Source organism: Chaetura pelagica, unplaced genomic scaffold (genome assembly GCF_000747805.2).
Source record: "Chaetura pelagica isolate M959 unplaced genomic scaffold, ChaPel_1.0 scaffold263, whole genome shotgun sequence".
NCBI lineage: Eukaryota > Metazoa > Chordata > Aves > Apodiformes > Apodidae > Chaetura > Chaetura pelagica.
In genome coordinates this window covers 765532-784012 of record NW_009952797.1, presented here as the reverse complement: position 1 = coordinate 784012, position 18481 = coordinate 765532, and the positions used below count along the sequence as shown (strand labels likewise).

Below are 18481 nucleotides of genomic sequence, written 5' to 3'. Positions count from 1 at the left end.
CCCCCCCTTTTTTTTCCTTTAATTTAGGTAGGGAGGAAACACGGCTAAAAAAAAAAAAAAATGCTCCCTTTCTCCTTCCTTGCCTTCCTCCCTCCCCCCAACTTGGTTAGTGGCATCTTCCTGAAGGATTTTTATGCTTGTGTGCTTCATTGGGGTTAGAAGCAGCAGTGGTGTGTGATGGTGTTTTCTAAATCCCTTGTCTTAGTTTATAAAGCTCTGCTAATCCAGCATTTACAGGTGGACCATTTTATGTACTTCCCAATGAGGGTTACATAAAAGAAAGATATTTAAATGTATTTTTAGATGGACTGCTTTGTTATTGTTATGTATTGGTGATTTTTTTAGATATTTAAATCATGTTTTTAGAGCTTGCTTTTGTATGACAAATTTCTGCTGTGTGAAGGGGAGTTCCCTCCCTTTAAGCTCATGGACGAAAAATGTTTTGACCTAATGGAGGAAAATTATTCTTGCATTGTAGCTGAAACAGATAGTTTGGACACATTTATGGTGAAGACATACCTGATTGGGAACATCAAAAGTGAAAGACAAAATCTGACCTTTTAGAGACAACTGTACCAGTGCTTCATGTATGGAAACATTCATTTGCCCTTATTTTCTGAAGTTTTCACCAGTGCTCTGCCCTGTCAATGCCCCAGACCCCCTTTCTGTGAGCAGAAAGCTATGCACACCCACACTGTGTACCCTTCTGGGGTATGTTTGAAGTTTAGCCCTTTAGCCAGCTCTGATCTAATATCAGGACTATGTCCTGTATTAGGAATCTAATAATTAGCCAAGTGTCTGTTTTAGTTTGCATTCACAGAAAAAATGGCTGAGTATTTGGAAACAGCCCTCCTCCAGAAAATCGACAGTCCTTAGAACAGAACTTCCTAGGCTGATGGACGGCTGAGGCTGGAGGGACCTGCCAGAGCAGGGTGACCTGCAGCAGGTTGCTCAGGGACATGTCTGGCAAGGTCTTGAACATCTCTAAGGACAGAGACTCCACAGCCCCGCTGGCTGATTGCCCTCACAATAGTGAAGTTTCTTCTGATGTGTAAATGGCATTTCCTGTGTGTGCCCATTGCTCCTTGTCCTGTCACTAGGCACTGCTGAGCAAAGTTGGCTCCATCATCTTTACTCTCCCAGCAGTTACTTAGGCAGGTGGATGTGATTCCCCCTGAGCCTTCTCTTCTCCAGCCTAAACAGTATCAGCTCTCTGTCTTTCTTCATAGGAGAGATGCTCCAGGCCCTTAATAATCTTTGAGGCCCACTGCTGAGTGGAGGGGATGGATCACCTCACCTCCCTTGAGCTGCTGGGAATGCTCTGCCTGATGTAGCCCCACTGGCTGTTGGCTGCCTTTGCCATGAGGGACATGCTGCTGGCTCGTGGTCAGCTTCTTGTTCACTGGGGACCCACAAGATAAGAAAACCAAGAAAACTCCAAAACCCCATCTTCTGCAGGTCTTGCTGTCCTCCTGTGTAGTTGCTTCACATAGATGGAGACAGAAGTTCAGGCACATAAGAAATATAACTAAACCTTAAAGTGAATTTCAGTACTGGCAACTTCTTTGATTTTCACATTGCTGAAATATATTGCTGGTTATAAAATTCTTGGTTGTTAAGTATGATAAATATTCTGTGTGACAACATATGCAAAGTTTCTCATGGAGTTCAGGAGTTGCCTGATTCAGAAAGTTGGTTTTGGGTCTCTGTTTCTTTCTTGTTATGACCTAGATGGTCTCTTCAAAGCCTGTGCTTTCATGTATTTATTTTATAATGCACCGATTTTTGACACATGAGGGTTTGTGAAGTACATCTAAGGAATCCAGAAAAGGTGGCCAAAAAGTGTTGACCTGTTGCCAGATTTGCAGTTACTATAAGTTAGAATACAATTTTAAAATTTCTAAGTCCACAGCTCAAAACATGTTGGAAACTGGTGTATATATACATTTACAACATAAATAAAAATGTGTCTCTTCTATCCTGAACTCTTCTAAAGATGATTTGTAAGTTCTTTTCCTTTATGTGACTAAAATATTCTAAGAACTTGGTAGTATAATGACTTGAATTCCTAGTAGTTTCTTTGTGCAATGACAAGTATTACAGTATCTGATACTGACTTGCATGGCTAATTGGGGCAGGATCTGCACTGGAGGGAAGGTTGATGTTCTTCCTAGATACTGGTGAAGGAAAATGTTCTGTTACAGCTGATGTGAGTGGAGTTAAAAGTCTAACAGTATGCTGACTTTCATGCATGTAGTAGGGAGAATGAAAACTTCAGGAAAGAAAAAAAACATACTGACAAGATTCCCTTTTAAAATTAAATTTTGGGATATTAGGAGAACAAGCCACTGAAAGAAATGGAGTATGTTAAGTTCGCTAACTCCCCTTTGATCCACAGCTTCACCAGACAGTTCCTAAATCCTGCACAGCATCAGTCGGTCCAGTTGTGTTTGCTTTGAAGAAGTAGTCATTAAAATGGCAAAGCACCTTATCCTATTTATACAACTCTGGAATCATTTCCATGAAGTTATGTCTCAGGGATCGATTTGCTTTGATTTTGTGTACAACTAAGGGATTTAAAAAAGAGATCCTTATTAATTAGTTGCAGAGAGCAGTAACTGCAGAAGGCTCTTTTTTTTTTTTTTGTAGTTGAGTCCTCAGAGACATAAAAAGCCTATTTAGGAACTGAAAATTGAAACAATTTCTTTCAAGATGTTCTGTATGGGAAATGTATATAGGAATATAGGAATAGAAGCTGTGCTTTAAATGTAGGGATCTGAAGAGTGGTGCTGTTTATTTTTAACCATTCATACCTGTGTAAATGGGAAGATATGAAAGGGAATGTCCATGGCTTTTTAAATGGTAACTGGAAGATGTCTGGTGAAAAAAAAAAAAAAAAAGGTTTACAAGTTTCTCTTGCTAATACAGACATTTTGTTTGGACTTCCTGCTTTACAAAAAGGAAGCCTGGTATTTTAACTTGTTGGAGAGAATGAGATAAAAAGTTATTTTATTTTTAATATGCTTTTAAATGCGGTTTAAATGAAATTATTATAAAGATGCAGTCAGCTGAAATTGTCATTAATCATATCTATTCTCTTATTTCAGGCATTGAATCTGGCATATTCCAGCATCTACAGCAACTACAGGAATTTTGTTGGTCCACCTCACTTTAAAGTCATCTGTCGACTTCTTGGGTATCAGGGCATTGCTGTGGTGATGGAGGAGCTGCTGAAAGTTGTCAAGAGCCTGGTATGCCAACTGCCTTTCATTTTCTGCTATTCCAAATGGCTTCTCATAGGAAATGTCTCAAGAAATACACCATGAAAATAACATCTCAGATAAAAACTGATTAAAATGTTGCTTCCGTTGAAGTTCAGTATAAGCTGTGTTTGAGAGTACTCAGACTTGTCTTGTAGAAACAATATATGATGTGCCTTGGTAGCCTGTGCTGTTAGGTATGCATAGGTATACATCCATAAACAGCATGCATATTTCATATAATTTGATTTCAGCTGGAGGGTTGCACTGTAAATTGACTTTTTCAGTGTTTTTTTGAGAACAGCTGGAGTGTGTTTTCTGCCTTGCCTAACTTGAGGGCTTTCATTAGTAACATCATTGGCAGATGACGCAAGGAATGTTTAATCTCAGGGCTTGATCTAGCAATGGATAGCATCAAGCCTATTTAGAAGAGTGCTCACACCAGCTGTTGAAGAGGTTACCCATCCAGCCTGGGTATCTGATGATGTTGGAAAGGACCTTTTCTGTAACTAGCAGGAGGTTGAGGGGCTGATTGTTCAATTATTATTATTATTTTCATAATCTCACTTCAGGTACTTGACACATTTGGCAGTTTCTTTACAGTAATTGCCACAATGGTTTGAGTTGGTTTTGACATTCTAGAAAAGTTGGAGCCTGCTTGAAGGGGAACTGTGGTCTAATATTCAGGAAAAGAGGAAAACACAGATATTTTTCATGATTTGTGATCAAGTGTTGGTTTGTTGTTTTGAAGGGGGATTTTTAAAATTATTTAAGTGGTAAATCATCACAATTCATTAAAGGTAACACTGAATGCATGGACATGTATAAAAGAGGTTAAAATAAAAGGTCTGGAGGGAGCTATGCTGCTGATGCCTGGTGCAAATGATCAAATGTAGGGAGACAGGTTTGAGATAGGTGTCTGAGAAAGCAGACTGACTGTCTCAACTGGGGTGTCTGGAATAGCCAGCTTGAACTCCTGCAGACATAGCCAATACTAAGGATTCTTCTGTTGTTGCTTTGGAAGGCTTTCAAATTCCACTATTTTACCAACAAATCTAAAAGTTGGTTAGACAATAGAGACTGCAAGAGAAGAATATTGTTTCCTCTTTTTTATCTTCCTCGTCTTAGTTTTGTGCCACTCTTCTGTAGAAAAAGATTTGCTAATGAAGGAAAGTGCAACTGTATTTACTTGAAGAAGCCACCTTTTTGAAAATGATGACTGACAGAATTAAATGCAAGATTCTTAGAGCTTGTTCAGTTCATGTGTAGTTTGAATGTAGTTTGTTGTAAAGTTTCTTAGTTCAATAACACTGACATGTTTACAACACATCTGCTCTCTTTTAGTTACAAGGGACGATTCTTCAGTATGTCAAGACCCTAATGGAAGTGATGCCTAAGATCTGTAGGTTACCAAGACATGAGTATGGTTCTCCAGGTTAGTTTATATTTGGTGTTACCACAGTAACCTTAATAAGATGATACTAATCACTGTCTTCTTTCACTCCCTTTCTTGTCTCTCCCAATAATCAGCACTTAGTCTTTCTTTTTTTGTCAATAACAAGAATCATTGAATGTTGAGCTTTCTGAAAGTATTAGGTAAAGTTTTAAGACTTTTATGCTTAGAGCAAATAAAAATATGTCAGTCTGTACACAGACAGCTTTATATATATACACATATATATGTGGGGGTGGGGGTGTGTGTATGTATATATATATATGTATATATATACATATACGGTGTGACCAGGACAGACTGGAGAGCTGGGTAGAGAAGAACCTAATGAGGTTCAACAATGGCAAGTGTAGGGTCCTGCACCTGGGGAGGAGAACTCCATGCACCAGTATAGGTTAGGGGGGGACCTGCTGGAATGCAGTTTCAAGGAGAAGGATCTGTGAGTCCTGGGAGATAGTAAATTATCCATGAGCCAGCATGTGCCCTTGGTGCCAAGAGGTCTGATGGAATCCTGGCCTGCATAAGGAAGAGTGTGGCCAGTAGGTCAAGGGAGGTTATTCTCCCCCTCTACTCTGCCCTGGTGAGGCCACATCTGGAATACTGTATCCAGTTCTTGGCTCCCCAGTTCAAGAGAGACAGGGAACTACTAGAGAGAGTCCAGTGGAGGGCAGCAAAGATGACTGGGAGACTGGAGAATTTCTCGTATGAGGAAATTGCTGAGAGCTAGGACTCTTTAGCCTGGAGAAGTGAAGACTGAGGGGAGACCTTATTAATGACTACAAGTATCTAAAGGGTGGCTGCAGGGAGGATGGAGCCAGACTCCTTTCAGTAGTTCCCAGTGAAAGGGCATGGGGCACAAGCTGGAACATAAAAAGTTCCACTTAAATATAAGAAAAAACCTTCCTGTGAGGGTGACAAAGCACTGGACCAGGCTGCCTGGGGAGGTTGTGGAGTCCGCTTCTCTGGAGACATTCAAGACCCACCTGGATGCAACCCTGAGTAATGTGCTCTTAGAGGATCCTGCTTTAGCAGGGAAGTTGGACTAGATGGTCTCTAGAGGTCCCTTCCAACTGTGACAATTCTGTGATCCTATGATATTTGATATTGAGCTGGGAGGTTCACAATAGTTTCTATTTCTAGTCTTTCTCATCAGTGTGTTGAGCTCTTCTCTCTTCCAGTTAGTGTCTGACACTTGGTTGTGTGTGTCTTATTTAGATAACCTCAATTCTCTGGAAAAGCCTCACTTCCCTTGCCCTTATCAAATGTAAGATAAAAGGACTGGTACTACTAAGAGGCAAACTGGTCCTGCCAGAATAGTTATGTCTGAGGCTTCTGTGGGGTGCTTCTTAGCCACTTAACAGGAGGTGTGACAGTTGCAGAAGTAGAAATTACTTTGAAAGCTGCTTGCTACTATGGAGAAATAATTGGCTAATTAGTATTTATCACATTGTTCACTGAAATTCTGAAATGCCTCCCCATCCTTCAAAATATTCCTCCTCCGCAACTTGTAATTAACACAGATTAATCCTTCCATGTGCCTCCCACCTCCTGAGTATATATTTATTTTTCCAAAGTTGCTTAGGTTTATTAAATGCCACTCCAACTGGAATGAGATTGATTTTTTTTTTTCTGCTTCCCACAGCTTGTTTGACACTCATTACCGATGTTAAATGAAATTGAGGACTTACTGTTTCCTTCCTGTTTTTCTCCCTCGAGCACAGAAATGGATGAATCATAGTACTTAGCAGTATAAAAATAATCTGTCTGAGGTTTTTAGCCACTCATTAAGGTCTGACTGCACAAGCAGTAGGTATTCTCAAATACAGACTATGCATCACCAGGCTCTGTGATGCTGCAGGTGACATTAGGAAGCTCATAGTCTCTTTTGCCAGAACTGCTCCCCTGTAAGGAGGGAGTATTTGGCAGGAGATGCCCAGGGACTTAAGCAGAAACCTTCTTTTGAGGTTAAAAGGCAATTATTTTATAGGAAAGGCAAATCTTTACCTGTGCAATGGTTGATTAAAACATTTCAAAAGTCCTCCATCACTTTCCTGTTTTGTAGAGATGACAAACTGCTTTGACCTCTTATTTACTCTTCCAAGAGAAATCTCATATGTTTAGATGCCTGCTGTACCAAGAGATCAGAGTAACTCTGAATGGAACCTTGTAGCCACTAGAATTGCACTGGATCTCAAAAACCAACCTAATTTTGCACTCCCTTACTGCCCTTATTCTTAGCAGGTTTTTTCTTGACGTGTATTTTTCCTGTTCTGAACTATTTTTAGCAGTGGGCATTTAATAACTTCCCAGAGAGTCTCTTCCAAGAAGTGGGAGAGACGACTGTTACAGCAGTATCACACTGCTTCCCCCTTTCCATTTGAAGCTCCTAGAAGATGTGTGTGAAAGCCCAGGGCACTGCCATCCTCTCTCACATCACTGAAGAATCACGTTGTGCACTCTGACAGGAGCTGTTTGTCCTTGGAGCAGCTCTGACTGATAAAGGAAAATGTTCTCTGCATTGAGGACATGCTGTAGATTTTAGTCCTCGTCTGGCATCTTGAGAGGAACTGCCAGATTGCGGAAGGGCAGGCTCAAACCCTGTTTACATTTGCTGTGGCAAACCAAGTCAGTTAATACATGCCGACTGATCTCTGTTCCCTCCTCTGCCTCCAAAACCTCCCTGCAGAAGTTACTACTTGTAGTGGTAAGTCTGAGTGTTACAGAGCATCTCTGCTGCTTCTGTTCTTTCGCAACAAATTGTTTCTTTATAATTAGCGCTACCTACACACGCGGACCAAAACTGTGGTTCTGATCCACAGATTAAATATGGAGATACTCCCCTGTCTTGATGTAACATGCATTTATCATTTCAGAATTAACTTCCTGAGTCCATTCTCCAAATGCACAGGGATTTAAGTGTGCTCAGTAAGTCATTAGCCATTTCGTGCACCTCAGACTTCATTTGGAGAGCTTTGTTTGGACTCTGTTGATTTAATTCCTTGAGCCCTACATAATCAGCCTTCTAGACCCGTGGATTTCTAAACAGTGATTTGTTCCTGCTAAAAGGAGCAGGGTACAGACAGTGGCATCAGACTTGTTCAGGACTCCTGTTTGCCAATGGGTTTGTTTCCATAGGAACAGTCTAAAGCAGTGGGGAACTTGCTCTCATGTAGTCATAAAAATATTTGTCTAAAAATACATTAAGTGTAAGGATTTTTAAAGGGACCTCTTTAAGCTTCTAAAGCTCTTAAAGGAATATTGGCCTGTTAGAGTTTAAACTTGAAATTTCCTCTTGGAGGCAACATTTTCTTCCACTGTTTTTCTGGTGTTTGAGTATGACACTCCTGCTTTTTATAAACGAGTATTTTGTGTCCTGTCACTCTGAAGTGTCATTGGATATGATGAGGAAAGTAATTTGTCAGCTTTGCTGTGAGATGAGGCTTTTTTTAGTCACTGGTATATTACCCCTTGAAAATAAAGTTACTTAAAAGAAAACTAAAAATCAGTGGGTTTAGCAAGATATAAACTTGGTGGAAAAGCAGCCTTATTGTGTCTTTTTTCCTCAGTATAGTATTTCCTTATTTCTTCTTTAAAAAAAAAAGCAGCAAGCAAAACACACAAAGCTGGTGCAGGGATAAACACTCATTACTCCAGGCCATGATCTCTTGAAATCCCATATGTTCACATGGCAATCTGGGGAAGCCTCCCCCTGCCACCAGCTGTTATGTTCCCATCTCTCCATGGGCTGATTGTGCTGCTGGCCAACACCTTCTCTGCTGCTTTGGCACAGCAACCTGGCAAAAAAAGCTGTCTTCCACCCTGCCTTTTTCTGGAATATTTCAGGTCAAGATCTAACAGGAACTGGAGCCTGGGCTGGGAAATGTGGTGGAGGGTGGTAGTGGCTAGAGGCGTTTGGGAAAGCATTGCTAGTGATGCTTCTTGTTATCCCAAGTTTTTGATTCAACTTGGATGACTGGGAGAATAATTTTTTGATGGGGGCATAATGGCTGAGTCTTTGGGGGAAGGAAATTTATTCATAGTTTTTTCTGGAATATTGGAGAAAGTTTTTGGAGGGAATCACAGATTCCTTGAAAGAATTTGGAGGCAACACACATCACTTAGGTGGCTATGAAAGGGCAGTAAGGACTGATTAGATTTGCTGAACAAAAGTGTATTTATTGCTATCAAAATAAGCACAGTGCACAGGCTACTTGATCATCACTCCCAGATATCACATGTGGTTAAGCCTTACCAACAGTTCTATTGAACGGAATGGCATGACTGCTGATACACAGTTAATAATGTCTCTTGTGAGCTAAAGAAGTATTTGTAGCTAATGAAAACCAAAGTTTGTTACAGCATCCAGTTTCTTGGGAGAAGTTTTGCTGTTGTAGATTAGCAGATTTTACTTGACAATAGTCAAGTCAGTACTATGCAGAAAATAACCCATAACACAATTAGACCAGTAATTATATTCAAGATCTAGTTTGTTGTTAGCAATTTGGTTGTAGACTTAATAGCTAATGTTTGTGCTAATCTTTTAGGTACCAGAATTGTTATGAGGTCAGGAACATTTGGGTCTGTAGGTGTGAATTGAGGCTGCTTTACAGATGATGAAAGGTGGCCAAAGTGAAGAAATCTAACCAGCTTTGTTTTGCATGTGTTGACTTGGTCTGAGTTCCTAAATTAATTAGTGTTGACTTGGTCTGACATCCCAAATTAATTAGTGTACAGACTGGACAGCTGAAACTTGGCATCTGCTGTTTGAATACTCTTGATATAGGATTTTGGAAGCAGAGATGGAACCTAATCCTTTACTAATCATCTGTACTTTGCTGGATCTGTTTTATATCAACAGCCTTTGCTTCTGTTGAGCTCTGTAAATCAGAAACTGGGATTATAAAATCAATTATTATGACACCTAATGTCATCCCATCTGCAGGAATAGAGGGGTTTAATTAAAATAGCTTTCTTGGAGAGAAGGAGCAAAACCACTTGATTCATTTGCCTTGCGAAATGCTACATATATATAATTAACTCAACTTATGAATTGTACCTACAAATAAAATTAGGGGAAGGTGAAAGGTTGCATGCAGTTCAGTGCAAGTAACTTTCCCGAGACACTTGTTCTTTTCCAGGGCTTTGTTATGCATGCATAGTCTTTCATAAAAATACTGTTCTTTGTACTGTACAGTACAAGGAAGTGTAATTGGGGATGCCATTGCTCAAACATTAAAGACAACATGAGGATACATTTCTGCCACAGGACTCCCCTGGGGAGCAGACCATGCTTTGTGTCCTTTCTGTTCTATCAAAAACAGCTATGTAGCTCAGTAAACTTTTGTCTGCTTTGCCAGTATATCAAGCTCTTCATCTAAGAGGAAGCAGTACACTGTTGTGTTTGGAACAACTGCATGCCAGATACTGGGTGACAATTTCAAAATAATGACACCATTTGTCCATGAATGCGTGTGTGTGTTTATATGTCTGTATCTGGAGGCTGCAGCTTTGAGTGAAGAAATAAGGATATTTGTTCAGGACATTGAGAGTAACTCTGTCACCTGGAGTGACTATTAAAGACAATATGTATTTTTTCTGGTATGAAACTTAAGGCTTTTTGAGTTCTTTGTTTTGAGTTGTCTTACTGTCTTGCTTTGGTCTCAGTCACACCTTCAGTGTGGGTTTAGGTAATAGCATTCCTTGTTGCCTGTCAGAGTACTCTCTGCTGTTTCTGTCTTTTGCAACCTAAATGATTCTGTTATTCTAACCTCTGATTTTTAATGTATTTAAATGTCGCTCCTTTCAGTTTCCTCTAGGCTGCACATGTAGAGATAAAAAAAATCTCATGTCCTGATCCATGGAGGAAGAACTCTAACCCCACACCCTTGGTTAGTTGTGCTCTGCTGCAGTGTACAACAATACAGCCTTTGAGTAGGCAAATTGGTTAGAAAATTAGTGTGCTTTTGAGGCAGAGAGAAAAATTAATTCTGATCCATATGACTCTTATGCACAACAAGAATCTTTTGCCTGCTTTCCCAAGGTAAGAGGTGTGATCATCAGTAGATTTCATTCTGGCTCCTTAAATTTAATTTGTTTTGCTTCTCTTTTGATTTCAGGTATCTTGGAGTTTTTTCACCATCAGTTGAAGGACATTGTTGAATATGCAGAGCTGAAGACTGTCTGCTTCCAGAATTTGCGGGAAGTGGGAAATGCCGTCCTGTTTTGCCTCCTCATTGAACAAAGTCTGGTAGGTGCCTGCTGTGCTAGTTTAAAAGCCATCTGTGTCTCAAAATGTGCTGTGCAATTTTTGTTACTAACATCACCAATAACAAGGTTGAAATCTGCAAATTCGCAGTTGCTGATGGGCAGATGGGTAGAAACGTTTCCCTGGTCGGGTCCCTTACAGTTTTGCAGGGGCTTTCATGTCTGTCTTTGAGAATAGATCCAGGAAAGTAGAGAAGATTTCATGTCTCTGTCTCTCACTTTGCTGGGTGAAAGACCTTGCCTCATGTACAGTACCTGAGGAGCAGATATTCTGACCTTCATCATGAATTATGATAAAACGTAGTATTCCTGCAGGCAGTCATGGAGTGCCTGCCCTCTTGGTGATGTCAATGAGTCGTGTGGCTGCTGCTGTTATTTTCCTTCCCTGCTAGTCATTCCTCTTGTCATCTGAAACGTTGCAAGGCTGACATGGACTTCTTGGACATCCTTCTTGCTGCTTGGATGACTGACAGTGGTATCCACTCTTGCCAGACATTCATCTGTCTTAGCTTGAATGAGGTTGTGAAATGTGTCCAGTGATTCAACTCTTTCTTAGATGCCTTAGCCTTCTCTTACAGCATGTGAAGCTGCCCACTGCTGAGAGCACAGTGCTACAACTGGGCTTTATCCCTGCTTCTCGTTTTCTTTTCCTACTCTTCTTTCATATTACACAATCTGATGTTTAAACAGAATGGCCAGACCTGTAATTTCTTGATCTTCATGCTTTTGGGTGTTTATGGAGGGACAAGTGGGCATTGCTTCTCTAGGAGAAAAGCATCAGGTGTGCCATCTTCCCTTTCTTTACCTGTGTTGTTCTTTTGAGACTCGGGTGGGGAGTCTCTCCCCTGCCTGCATGTACAGGATGTTCTGCCCACTTTGTGGCAGCACATGCTGCTGCTGAGGCTGGGCTGCCCCTCATGTAGAGATCTCTGCTGGCTCTGAGCCACCTACATCATTTCCTCAGCAAGCTGGATGGGGTCCTGCTGCTGCACAAAAATAAAGCCTCATGGAATACTCCTCCTCTAGGGTGTATTAAAGCTGTTGATTTTAGGTAAGGTAATGAAGACCTGCTGTTCCTCAGACTTCATGGTGTTAGAGAATCCCTTCCTCATGGTGGAGACTAATTGGAGGGACAGGTGACAAGCAGCAAACCTGTATTTCAGTAATGGGATAGCTGAAACAAAATGAGAAACTGCATTAATTTGCATTCAGACTGACAGGGTATGTGATGAAAGGGCAGGCAGGTGAGGGCCCTCACTGCTTGAGGCTGTACTGAAGTGACAGCAGCTCTGGAGGTGTGTTCTTTGGTGTGCTGCCTTGGTGACGGTTTCTGGTGTGCTTCCTCTACTCTTGTTTTTGTCCTCAGTGGTGCCCTGATGTCTGATGCTTATTTCAGTGTTTTTCCACTGTGGTCATCTACCATAATTTATCTAGACTTTACCCTGGTGCAAATAGTGGGTGTGTGATGTGTCTGCTAGTGGGTGGGTCCTGTTAATCTTGGTTGCCTAGCACATGCATTTCCATGGTGTTGACATAAAACAATAGAATCATTGAGGCTGGAAAATATATTTGAGAGCATCAAGTTCAAATGTAAGGAACTATGTGTGGGAAGGGTGTAGTAAGTCAGGTACCCTGTTCTTGCTGAGGGTGTGGCTGATGATCATCTCTTCTAATACCAGCCTAGGAGAACTACAAATAAGCAGGGCCTCTGCTGCAAAAATCAGGAGTGGGGCTTAACAAAATCATGCATCTGCTTCTGGTCATCTCTGCATTCTCTCTGCAGACACATACAGCAGCCAAGAGCCTTTTCCTCCATCCCTAAAGATGTAAAATACTTCATGAGAGCTGGTTCACTGCTGTTCTCATGTGTCAGCCTGCCTGGTGAAAAGATGCCTCCCCCAAGATAACAGGTTGTGGAAAGAGCGCAGGTTATAAAAATAACGAAGCAGTGAGTCATCTTCACCGCTCTGTTTGCACAAGAGCAAGTCTGCCACTTCCACACCGAAGTTACTCACTCTGAATTAGTCTTTTTAATAAATAGCCTGTCCTTTACAAGCTGCCAGCAGAGGGTGGGAGGGGAGCTGCTGGAGTTTGTTTGGGAATCCAAGGTAACCCCGTGAAATCAAATGGTCTTCGGGAGCGACCCAGTGAGGTGGAAGCAGCTGGGTGCTGTGGCGCGGAGGCTGGCTGCCCCCTGGTGTTCCCGCCGTGCTGACAGCACGCTTTTGAGAGCCTGTTCTGGGGATCTGCTGTGCTTCGGGGATTCTTCAGTCTTAAATGCTTCTCGTTTCCTTTCTGTTCCAGTCCCTCGAGGAAGTGTGTGACTTGCTGCACGCGGCACCGTTCCAAAACATCCTGCCCAGAGTTCACGTCAAAGGTACCAGCTGAGTGAAAACCCTTTCCTTGGGTAATGCTTCCCACTTTCTGTGCCTGCTGCTGTGGTCGTGGTGACTGTCCTCAGCCATCCTTTACAGCCCACTGCTCTTGATTATGGGACAGAGGTAACAGATTCAGGACTGTTTGCCTGGCTGAAAAATGTGCTTCTTCATGAAGCTCAGCACAAACTACAAGCAGAAGACGAGAAATGCCATGACAAAGTGGAACAGATACCCAGGGCAGTATTTACCCCTCTATGTGGGTGTGGTAAGAGGCTTTTCCTAAGGTGCTATCTATCTTGAATGATTGTAAGTAAATGAGGTGGGCTTGATCACACAGGGTATAGGCAGTCTGTCAGCAGAGTAAGTACACTAAGTGCTCGGTTGTCCCAGTAGAGTTTTCACATGCATTTTTCTGAACTGAGCATGCAGTGGTGAATATTAGCAGGATTGCTTCCTCTGGTATCTGCTTTCCTCATCCTTCAGCATCAGAAAGAGAGCTTTCTTTTTCCCCTCATGCTTCTCTGCTTTCTGTGTTGCTCCTCTGTCTCCTTTCCTCCCCGTTTCTTGCTGCCACAGCAGCTGATTTTTCTGCTCGGAAAAATACCATCAGCTAAAAATCTTTTACAGTGTTTCCAGACTCACCACAGCTACTGGCATCTCTTCGTATAACTCACCAGGCCATTGTAAACAGTGTTTTCCCATTTGCCAGAGAACATTTCCTACTTGCCAGTGATGAGGGGGTGCCAGCTGCTTTTTTAAGTCTTGCTATACATAAGATTCTACCCTCATTATACCCCACCTTCTGGAGGCAAGCAGTTTATGCATGATAAGGACAATTTACTTGGCTTCGTACAAGTGGGAGGCTAGCAGTAGTGGCATAATAGAGCCTTATATTCTTTCTTGAATTCAGTTAATGAATTGTGTTCTACTACAAATCCTTTTCTATGCACATGCAGTGCAACATTTTAAAATATAAACATATTTTTCTAAAAGTGCATTGACGATTAACCAGGTAATTAGAACTGAAGTTATTAAGTAACATAACTAGTTTCCTTCTGCACTGAATAAAGCTTGTGTGAAAAGACTTATTTTTTTTTCCTTTCAGAGGGTGAAAGACTTGATGCTAAAATGAAGAGACTAGAATCAAAATATGCTCCGTTACATTTGGTTCCTCTGATTGAAAGACTAGGCACACCCCAGGTAATCTCTTTCATTGGTGTCGCAAGCAATTCAAGAAGTTTATGAGCACTAGAAAGCCTGTCCCTTCACACATGCCAATAGCTGTGTCAGAACTTCAATCTGCATGGCCAGAGGGTTCACACAACAGGATTTTTATTTTTTTTTCAGATCTACGGAGCTGGTACAGCTGTTAAAGCTCAGAAGTTGAAAACTGTTGAGACTGGGGTGGAATTGACATGTTTTGGGGAAAATGCTGATTTGCATGTATGTGACTATGGGATACCCTCTCAGGAGAAGGGCCAGCCTGAGATGTCCTAGTGCAAATTCTGTGAAAGTCAATCAATTTTCTTGCACATGTATACATATTTTTAAAATAATTTTTCCCCCTCTCAGCCAGATGATTAGAAACTCCTGGAAAGTGAGCTGAGATTTCCTGGAAACACAAAGACCAAAGAGAACATTCTTGAACTACCTTTGCAGCTTCAGCGCTGTTTTCCTTTCTCTGAGTGTGAGGGGGACAGTAATTCCCTGCTACCCATAGCAATTTACAAGTGATTGAGATGTCAGTTGCAGAAGCTAAGAGCAGAGTGCTCTGAAGCAAAGACTTCAGACTGTTTTTATCATCCTGCCTGCTGCAGCTTGGTAGGTGATGCTCCTTAGGGGAGCACTCAGTGTGGTGGCAGAAGCTAAGCCAAACCTCACCATTGTCATCCATGGGTTTTGTCTCAGCCTGTTTGTGGTGTGTTTGGAGCTTTCCCACCTGTAGCACAAGCAGCTGAGGGAGATGTGCAGAGGAGAGCAGGCCATAACTACTGCTGAACACTGAACTCTGTGATTTTTCTTTCTGCCTCCATTCAGGCAAAGACTTCTTTACATTTTCCTGGGACTAGTTCAGGATTAGCATTTACTGCAGTTAGCATGACTTACGACAGCAGTGGCCTGTCTGCTGAAAAAGGCTTTTACCATTTTCTCTGAATGCTTTTTCCACTGAACTGAACCCCAGGTTGGCAGCTTCTGACCTCATGTCATGTCAGGAGAAGAATCTCCTAGAATAAACCAAGAGAAACTGAAAAAAGACGGTGGTGTATTTTTTAAAAGACAAAGAAGAAAGGAAGGAAGTCAAGTGGCTTTTACCAGGGTTGTGCCCTTTCTTTCTCCCCACCGCAGCAAATAGCCATCGCGAGGGAAGGGGACTTGCTGACCAAGGAGCGCCTCTGCTGCGGGCTGTCCATGTTTGAGGTGATCCTGACCAGGATCCGCTCCTTCCTGGATGACCCTATCTGGCGCGGGCCCCTGCCCAGCAACGGGGTGATGCACGTGGACGAGTGTGTGGAATTCCATCGCCTCTGGAGCGCCATGCAGTTCGTCTACTGCATCCCTGTGGGAACACACGAGTTCACGGTGGAGTACGTACTGCCGGGCAGCTGAGCTTTGCTCGTCCTGCCTGGAACCGAGTGGGGGTTTGTCTGCCAGTCTGTGAGGGCTCAGTGTGAAACCAAGGGCAAGTGCTGCAGTCACCCAGAGGGGCTCCTGCTCCATACACACAGATACTGTTGTATCTTGAACAAAAGTAGCCTTCTGTTTTAAGTATTGCCAGTGTGGAATGAATGATCCCATGACAAACAGGCCCTACCGCACATCTTTCAGTAGTAGTTGCTGAAGTTAAATGAAATAGCATGTTTATCTAATGAAGTTAAATGAAATAGCTTTTCTAACAAGTGTTTTCTTCTCTGGATTAAGAGCAGGAACGAGCACTTGGAAGTTAACATGAGTTTAGCAGGGACTGTTGTCCTTGGTTCTGTTAATTTTGGTAATGTCCTTACTTTGAAAGACTCCTGAGCTGTAATGTGCTCTTCACTGAGCAGTTACGGAGGCACCATCATAGGATGTTTTCTTCGTTTTGTGCCTGCAGCGCGAGGGAGCAGAGCAGTGTGGAATTCCCACTTTCTTTGGGAGTGTTGTTTCCTTTGAAAATGAGATGTAATGCCAGTGGAGTCAAGCAGGGAGTACATGCTTTTAGAGTAACTGTCGTGTAAAACTGGGGGGAGGACTCGTGTTTTTTTGTTAAACATCCATTTGCATCCCTTGTGGCATCTAAAGCGAGAGCTTCATTTGCTAGAGATGTTGCCATATTTTCAAGATGAATGTCTAACATCCTCTGGGGTGATATTGCTGTAGTTCAGTGTAATGGCTGATGGTGTAGGTGCAACCTACAAGCAAGGTGCTTTACGTGGTGTTTTCCTGTCTCAGGCAGTGCTTTGGAGATGGCCTGCACTGGGCAGGCTGTATGATCATCGTGCTTTTGGGGCAGCAGCGCCGCTTTGATGTGCTGGATTTCTGCTACCACCTGTTGAAAGTCCAGAAGCATGATGGCAAAGACGAGGTTATAAAGAACGTGGTGAGTTGAAAACATCTGTTCTGTGTTTGCTGTATTAAGCGAAGCAACAGTAAGTCAGAGCTGTGTGTTCTCAGATGCAGTGTAGATCTAACAATTGCTTTTTAGAGTGAAATGTTAAAAATGAGGGTACTGGGGTACTTGGGAACAAAAGGTGCTGAGACAGTTGGGCTGTTCAGCCTGGAGAAGAGAAGGCCTCAGGGAGACCTTATAGTGGCCTTCCAGTACCTGAAGGGGCTACAGGAAACCTGGGGAGGGACTTCTCATCAGAAAAGATAGTGGGCAAGGGGTAATGGCTTTAAACTGAGAGAGGGGAGATTTAGGTTAGATATTAGGAAGAAATTTTTCACTGTAAGGGTGGTGAGGTGCTGGAATAGGTTGTCTAGGGACGTTGTTGATGCCCCATCCCTGAAGCATGAGGCTCCAGGTTGGGTGAGGCTTTGTGCAGCCTGGTCTAGTGGTAGAGTTCCCTGCTCATGGCAGGGGGGTTGGAACTAGATGATCTTTAAGGTCCCTTCCAACCTTAACAATTCTATGATTCTATGATTAGTACTGGAGTTGGAAGACTGGCCAGTGCGAATTCTTATTTCCTGAAGATGTGGGAATTTCTTAATGCTTCTCATCTCATCCATGTGCATTCAGATTATGACAGGGCTGTTATGCGTTGCCCTTTCTTGTACAAAAAGCAGCACTATCAAAAATTAAAACGCACCCTGGATTTGTACGGGATTAGCAGTGTCAGGGAGACATTCTTAACATTGCTGGGAGAGGTGAGGTAACCGCATTTGCTGCGTCTTGTCTTAAGGCTTTTTATCTCCAGAGCTAATTCCTATGTGTCTGGGTTTTTTGTTTGTTTTTTTTGTTGTTGTTGTTTGCAGCCCTTGAAGAAAATGGTTGAGAGAATTCGCAAATTCCAGATTCTGAATGATGAAATAATTGCTATTTTGGACAAGTATTTGAAGTCCGGCGATGGGGAGAGCACACCCGTCGAACACGTGCGCTGCTTCCAGCCACCTATTCATCAGTCCCTTGCCAGCAACTAGACCTCCCACCCCGTGATCCTTTTTGCACCACTTTAGGCTAAAAAGTATGAGGGAAAAAAAACCCAACCAACAAAAATGACACCAACAGTTTCAAGGAATACTCTGGTCTGCATTTTTTGGCGTTGTCTGTGCCATTTGAGTGGTGCACTGTCCTCGTCAGCCTCCAAGCACAGTAACTGTACACAATCTAGACTTATTTTTCTAGACTAAAATTTTATACACTTTTGATTAAAAACTTGCAACTGTCCAAGATTTTTGAAATCTCTTTTGCATTCCTGTACCGAAGTGGCCATTTTAGAGTGGACTGGCATCGTTTTCCCCTGAAGCGATCAAAATAAGAGCAGTGGAGGATGAGAAACTGGGGTCTGTAGAAAAAAACTAATTTCGAGATCAATTTCTAATTGTTTGTATTAGAGAATTAACTGCTTAATTAGCCTTTATTAAAAAAACAAACAACAAACTCTGCTGGTGCTTTGTAATTTTTCTAGTCAGTCGATTGTTTTTCTTCT

The 18481-nt window shown here is 42.2% G+C and overlaps 1 protein-coding gene across 2 annotated transcripts in view; it reads left to right on the top strand.

The window, feature by feature from the left end:
- Window positions 1-18218, top strand: part of CYFIP1 (cytoplasmic FMR1 interacting protein 1) — a 56710-nt gene extending 38492 nt beyond the window's left edge. For both annotated transcript variants that reach the window (XM_009994829.1, XM_009994828.1), the window contains 8 exons: window positions 3108-3251; window positions 4605-4695; window positions 10830-10960; window positions 13282-13354; window positions 14461-14555; window positions 15702-15940; window positions 16785-16932; window positions 17808-18218. In XM_009994829.1, the coding sequence (XP_009993131.1) occupies window positions 3108-3251; window positions 4605-4695; window positions 10830-10960; window positions 13282-13354; window positions 14461-14555; window positions 15702-15940; window positions 16785-16932; window positions 17808-17972 (1086 nt within the window). In that variant the 3' untranslated portion in view covers window positions 17973-18218. The remainder of the gene's footprint in view (window positions 1-3107; window positions 3252-4604; window positions 4696-10829; window positions 10961-13281; window positions 13355-14460; window positions 14556-15701; window positions 15941-16784; window positions 16933-17807) is intronic.
- The last annotated feature ends 263 nt before the right edge of the window (window positions 18219-18481 follow it).